At 40.3% G+C, this 7,432-nt stretch overlaps 1 protein-coding gene across 1 annotated transcript; it reads left to right on the top strand.

Annotated features, from left to right (window-relative positions):
• Positions 1 to 1,052: 1,052 nt before the first annotated feature.
• On the top strand, positions 1,053 to 5,573 carry gja9a (gap junction protein alpha 9a). Its single transcript, XM_078566285.1, has 2 exons — positions 1,053 to 1,183; positions 3,830 to 5,573. The coding sequence occupies exon 2, from the start codon at positions 3,858 to 3,860 to the stop codon at positions 5,394 to 5,396; it is 1,539 nt and encodes a 512-aa protein (XP_078422411.1). The 5' UTR covers positions 1,053 to 1,183; positions 3,830 to 3,857; the 3' UTR covers positions 5,397 to 5,573.
• The last annotated feature ends 1,859 nt before the right edge of the window (positions 5,574 to 7,432 follow it).

Below are 7,432 nucleotides of genomic sequence, written 5' to 3'. Positions count from 1 at the left end.
ACTTTTGCAAATTAAAACAACTGTAGAAAGCACTAAGCACTTGTGGAATTGTAGAAACAGCCAGAAAGAAATCAATTAACAACTAAACTGTATGTTGCTGATGATCTCTTTAAACTGCACTGCTCAGGCAAGGCTTCCCTGCTGCTGAATGTGTATTCAGCTGTGCTAGATGAGGGTGTTAGCTGGAGCATTGATCTCCAAAATGGCATCACCGGCATTAAATCACCATTGCATGCTGATTGATGCCACGATCTGCCTGCTCTGCATACTTCTGGTGGCCATTCACTATGTGCTTGTTAATGCCCTCACCAATATGGCACCAAGCTCAATTAGCTCCACAAGCGAGTGTGCATGTGCTGCAGAAACCATTTTGGAGCTCCAAGGGCACTTGTAGTGCCTAATCAGCTTAATTTCTCACTCAATGAGACCCACCCCACGCAAAACTACTGGTTCCGCTGGTAACATTCATTATTGCATAGGAGATAATTACTAGCCCATCAAACCTGCTGCCTGCACAGCCAATATAGAATTTGTCATAAACACATTAAAGAAAACCGTCCCCTCCCCTCTCCCCTCATTGCTGGGCAGAAGCAGTTTTTAAAAAAAGATGGAACAAGAGATTACTCAGTTAACTGTGAAATGGGACATGACCGATTGATTGGTTTCTATCTGTAAAACACAAAATTATTGATGAGCTGTTTGCACCCTTTGGAACCACATGACATGGTCCTCACAAAACGAGCTTAATCCTCCACATGATTTAGTTACAAATGCCTAATTTAATCTTGAAGTCTGCATGTTATGTTTGTTTTATATAAATTCAAGTCCTTTCTTCTTATTTTATCTGTTAAAATGTTTTAGTTTAATTCAATTTTGCTTAGAGCAAGACAATATATCCTCTGGGTATCCCTGTTGGCAAGTACAGAGATGTTGATTTAGGTTATTCTCCTTGCAGCCACCATGCAATCCGCTGCAAATTGATTTCTCTCTTGTTATAAATGTTACGCTGGCAGCTGCAGAGACAGTGGTGATACAAGCACTATTTGGAATTACTTCAACATGGACCATCCAAAAGTACTTTAGTTCCCAGCCTGACAATGGATGACTGAACCCGAGAACACAAATGTAAAACCTGCTTGTGGTTGCATTCTACAGCTCACGTGTTTCAATGGATTTAATACAGGTCAGTCCTTCCCTGTCTTGCACTCTGTATAACTGTACACCTGTTTCACACTGAAAATTGCAGCCAGGGTAAATTTTAAGAGCATCCACAATAATGTGACAGCTATATAGAAACATTCCAAATGATCATTTCTGTTTAGGTACCGATTCAATAAAAACAAAAAGCTAAAAGCTACTGCGGATGCTGGAAATCCAAAACAAAAACAGAATTACCTGGAAAAACTCAGCAGGTCTGGCAGCATCGGTGGAGAAGAAATCAGTTAACGTTTCGAGTCTTCATGACCCTTCGGCAGAACTGAGTATAGTTAGGAGAAAAGTGAAATATAAGCTGGTCTAAGGTGGGGGGGCGGGGGGAGAGAGAAGTTGAGGGTGGGGTGATTGTGGAGATAAGCAAGCAGTGATAGGAGCAGATAATCAAAAGATGTCACAGACAAAAGGATCAAAGAGGTGTTGAAGGTGGTGATATTGTCTAGGAAAAGTGCTAATTAAGAATGGAAGACAGGATACTCAAGGTACAGCTCTAGTGGGGGTGGGGTGGAAAGACTAACAAAGTTTTAGTTTTAGATTTAAAAATAATGGAAATAGGTGGGAAAAGAAGAATCTATATAAATTATTGAAAAGAAAGGGAGGGGGGAGAAACGGGGTGGGGTTTTTTTTCAATAATTTATATAGATTCTTCTTTTCCCACCTATTTCCATTATTTTTAAATCTAAAACTAAAACTTTGTTAGTCTTTCCACCCCATCCCAGCCACAGCTGACACCAAGCTGCTGGAATGAAATAGCTAAGAACAGGAAATCCCAGCCCAGTCACAATAATGATCAAGGCATGTGTCGATGCACTGCCATTCCATGCCACTTTTAAAATTTTGTCCTTTAACAAGGCCACACTTTTCAAATCTGGTTGGCACCAGTATGGCAAATAATGCTCCATCTGGCAGTGCTGTAAGAATTTGTTGAGTCTGTTGCCAGTAGATGCTGCAAAATGTGACTGGAAGCTTTGGGATTCCAGTCAGATACAATTAACCATAAATCTGCATAAATCTACATTGCGAAAATCACAAAAGCAAAATACTGCAGATGCTGGAAATCTGAAATAAAAACAAAAAGTGCTGGAAATACTCAGCAGGTCTGGCAGCATCTGTGGAGAGAGAAACAAATGTTTCAGGTTGGTGACCTTTCATTAGAACTGGGAAAAGTTAGAAATATAATAGGTTTTGAGTGAAAGAAAGCAGAGAGGGTGGGATGAAGAGCAAAATGGAAGAACTGTGATAGAGTCAGAGGAGGACAGTGGAGATTAAATGACAAAAGGTTTCATGGTGCAAGACCAAAGGAAGTGGTAATGGTATAAGTAAAGAACCAAAAGATGCATTGAGAGGAGGTGTGACCGGCAGGATCCTGACTAGCTGCCATCTGAAAGCAAAGGAAATTAGAGAAACAAGACAAAAAAACATACCAGGAAAGAAACACAAAATGAAAAGGGCTGGGATTATGACCTAAAGTGTTAAATTCAATGTTGAGCTCTCAGTCGAAAGATGAGGTCCTGTCCCTCAAGCTTGCATTGAGCTTCATTGGGACACTGCAGTAGGCTAAGGACAGAATGGTCAGAGTGGGAACAAGGTGGGGAATTAAAATAGCAGGCAGCTGGAAGCTCAGGGTCACACTTGCACACACGGAGATGTTCCGCAAAGCAATCACCCAGTTGCGTTTTATTTCCCCAATGTAGAGGGTGCCACATTGGGAAAATCACACATCTATAATAAGCACACCCATTACTTTGAAGTTAAAGGGACCCCCTCCACCCTTGCATGTAAATCTTTGTATGTAAGTTTCCCCCAAGTCTCATGAACCTTCTATTTCTTTCAAACACAAGCCTGCTCATTGCTGTTTTTTTTTTGGTTCATCTGACCTGTGGACTTTCCATCCCTTGATGAGCTACCAAAATAAAAGTTGACCTTTAGAGTAATTATTATTCAGTGTAAATTATGGGGGGATTTATGAAGACAAGTAAGCTTTTAGTACTGGATTTGTAGATTTTTAGATGGACTACTTCAATTTTAATCAAAGGTCGCTGTTAGAAGAACAAATGCACCACACAGTGAAAATATTTACTCAACCACCCCCCCCCCCCCCCCCAGAATCTGTTAAAAATATTGCTGAATAAAAATAAATGTGATTAGCAATTTGTGATATGATGGTTCAGTAGAGTCTAGATACAGATTCCTAATGTCTCTAAAACATGCTTCACTTGTGATTTCAACGAAACAGTTAAATCCGATGCTTACCATGCATCTCTAGAGTATTCAATGGTAGCAGGTACATTGAATGGAGATTCGATAATGTAGTCTTTTCAAATCCAGCTTATAGTATCAAAGAAAATTAACCTGTCAATCTCCTTTGGGACCGTCAAGTTATCTTTAGTTCAAATTAGGAATAGGAACATGGGAACAGGAGGAGGCCATACAACCCCTCAAGCCTGTTCTGTCATTCAATTAAATCATAGTTGATCTCTATCTTAATAGCATCTACCTTCCTTAGGTCTGTAACCCTTACTAACTTCTCCTAACAAATCTATCAATTTACAAGATATCAAGGAACTGTTAATTGAACAAACTACCTATCTAAAATGACAATGATTTCTGTTTTTAGGACTCTATGCTGAAATAAAGAAGTGAGGATGGGCGACTGGAATTTCCTTGGAGGGATTTTGGAGGAAGTTCATGTCCACTCCACCATTGTTGGGAAAATATGGCTGACAATCCTTTTCATATTCCGCATGCTTGTCCTTGGAGTGGCTGCTGAAGACGTGTGGACTGATGAGCAATCGGAGTTCATCTGTAACACAGAGCAGCCAGGGTGCAGAAACGTGTGCTATGACAAGGCTTTCCCAATCTCACTCATACGATACTGGGTCTTGCAAGTAATCTTTGTGTCTTCGCCATCCCTGGTGTACATGGGCCATGCCCTGTACAGGCTCAGGGCATTGGAGAAAGAAACACAGAAGAAGAAAGTAGAGCTAAAGGGTGAACTGGAAGAAACCGAGACAATGGTGGAAGACAGGCGTCGATTAGAGCGAGAGTTAAGGCAGTTGGAACGCAGAAAATTAAACAAAGCACCACTACAAGGGTCTCTGCTGCGCACTTACGTCCTACACATTCTCACCAGGTCTGTGGTCGAAGTAGGATTTATGATGGGTCAGTTTTTGCTCTATGGACTTGAATTGGATCCTTTGTACAAATGTAAACGGTCCCCCTGCCCCAATATCGTTGATTGCTTTGTATCCAGACCCACTGAGAAGACGGTTTTCATGCTGTTCATGCTGTGCATTGCAGCAGTTTCCTTGTTTTTAAACATTCTTGAAATCATTCATTTGGGCTGTAAGAAAATTGAATTGGGACTTTTTGGATATTATCCCAAACTGAAAGAGGACATGGGGGATATCTGCACCAACAAATCCCAGAAGAACTCCACTGCTCAGCAAATCTCTCTCTCGGCATCTAGACTCCCTACTGCCCCCAGCGGTTACAGTTTGCTGCTTGAGAAGCAAGCAGAGGCCACACTGTATCCAATCTTTACACCAAGAACGGAATTCAAACCCATCCAAGATGATCGGAAACAAAGTCATAAAGAAGAGCAACAGGAGCATCCAATGGCCAATGCATGTAAGGCACATTCTAACACAGCATTAAGCTGCAATGAAGGACCAAAAAAGTCAAATGGATCCGAAGTTCCCAGCCAAAGGAGTGAAGAATTGATTGAACCCTCCAACACTGCCTCCCACCCTGTCAATGGCTTCGCCCCAAACTTATATTCCACTAGTCAGATGGAACTGTCCACAGCCGGTGCGTTGTACCCATCCCTTCACACAGGTATGGCATCTTTCCCCGCAATTTCAGCCATCACCAGTCGCAAACTACGCCGAGTCAGCGCCTCACTTAACTGCGCCACAGTGGCCGAGCGCAGCGGTTCCGCCACTGAATCTGAACCAAATAACAAGGGAAGGTGTGGCTTCGGTGCTACCAGGGCCCGGGCAGCTTCGAGGACGGACCTGAAACGGCCCAGCAGATGTGACACCCCCGATTCAATCTGTGAATCCAGCTCAGAGTCGAAGCATAGCAGAAACGGCGGCAGTCCCCTGGCTCTCTCTCCCTCGCGGAGAATGTCATTAGCAAGTAACGCCAGCGGCAGGCGTGCTCCCACCGATCTCCAGATATGAGCGTTAGTTTAATTAATACCTTATCTCTGTTAAATACAAGAATATATACTTGGATCTTTAGCAAAGTGGGGTTGTTTTGTCTTAAATACTTGGGCTCATCTTTAGATCAGCAGTTCTGTGATGTCAGTACAACCTGTCATATGAAAACATGACCATGAACCAGAAACAGTGAATAAAGACTCGAATACCCCAAACAGATCTCTCTTTATTCGATGCAGTGACAACTAAGACTATTTTAAGTACATTGACCTTCAACCCTTTTTTTCATTGTGAAACAAAAGTGAATGGGCTGAAACCAATCGTGCTGGACAACAACAATATTTAAATAAATAGGTAAATTAGGAAAAATTGGTTAAGTAATCCTGAGTTTGAAAGTCTGTTGATTGTAGCCAAACGGATAGATTGAGGGTGCTAAAAAATTCCAGAATTTTGGGGTAAAAGGATTAAAGTAGGAAAGTGCAATGTGATGCATCTTGATTGTTGCAGGGTGAACCATCCCCTTTGCTGTCAGTACAAGTTTTAATAGACAAATAAATGAAGCATGAAACTGGTATTGGCAACAATGAAATGACAGATAAAGATGGGTTAAAATAGATCATGTAGTTCAGTTATATGATTCTTGACTTCTGCAGGACATTCATTTTGCTATATTTTCAGCTATGTGGTACAGTTATTGTTTACATCTGAAGGTATAAGCTGCAGATTGATTAGTGTCAAAAGACAAGTTAGTCAGATGAAGTCTTATTATTTTCATTTTAGTTGGATAATATCGATATATATACACATATATTGCTTTTTACTGCTAAGCACCAATGAGGAAAGCCACTTGGCCCACCTCATTTCATCCATCTCAAGAGACTCTGACATTTTTCCATTGTTTCTTAAATAACTCCAGAGTGTTTCCTTCCACTACTCTATCTTGACATTTATTCCAGATATTTATCATTTCTGAGTTTTCTAATATCCATTCCAGTGAGTACCTTCCCTCTTCTCTTTGGATGATTTGTCGGGGCCATTTTCATTCTTAAGCTCATTTCCCATTTATTATTAATTAACTTAGAGCTGCATTTGCTTAGTTAAAGCTTGTTGGTTTTGCAATTTATTTAGCCTGTACGCTCAGCATTATACCTTCAAAGGTGTCCCACATGTCTTCTACTGAACTATTGCTATTGCTTTGCTTGTTTCAGTTCCCTGATTTCATCTAATTTAGACTTTTAAAGTTGGGAGCTCCCCATATCTTTTGATAATAACACCAAATTCTCTAATATGCTCATGGGTATATTGTACATTACTTAACAACACATAACGACATTAGTAGCTCAAAATTTGTAATACAATAGATCTTTAATACACTGGCATCAGTAATAATCATAAAGAATGGTGAAGCTGTAACATGAGTCACATTTACTGTTATTCTCTTGGCTGTAACTCAAATCACATGCACATAGCCAGCAATGCAGGTGACAAATCTGAGTTCACCTCACTTGAGCTCTAACTACTGTCATCGCTTATGGGTTATGAGGAATTAACAAAAGTAAGTACACTAACTCACAGCACAGAAACTCCTGAATTTTATTATTTCAATTCTGAGGATTCTACTGAGTGGCACAGTAATGCAATGAGGGTGAAGTAGAAATGAAAGTACAATATTGGAAGAATATGTCAGCCACTGCTGACTAATCTCATATCTAATCTGTGATCTGACAATAAGACACTTATTGTTTGGTTTAGTTAATTGGCCCTGTGTAAAAGTTGAATAACACATATTTTTATTGCATAAGTTCAGATTCTACAAAGTATAGACTGGTTATAAAATTGCTCAGCATCAGCTTCTCCTACTTTAACAAAACAGTGCACATCAACCTATTTCAAAGGACCAACCTACATTTTCAATATCTTATATTGCACAACAACTACAGTCACTACTGGCACTTATATAGCACCTTTAATGTATTAAAATTTCCCAAGGCACTTCAGAGGAGCGTTATTAAACAAAATTTGCCACCCGATTAACATATGACCAAAAGCTTGGTTAA

This window comes from Cetorhinus maximus, chromosome 21, assembly GCF_964194155.1.
Source record: "Cetorhinus maximus chromosome 21, sCetMax3.hap1.1, whole genome shotgun sequence".
In the NCBI taxonomy this organism is placed as follows: Eukaryota; Metazoa; Chordata; class Chondrichthyes; order Lamniformes; family Cetorhinidae; genus Cetorhinus; species Cetorhinus maximus.
The sequence above is the reverse complement of the archived record's forward strand: the minus strand, read 5'-3'. Positions and strand labels throughout refer to the sequence as shown.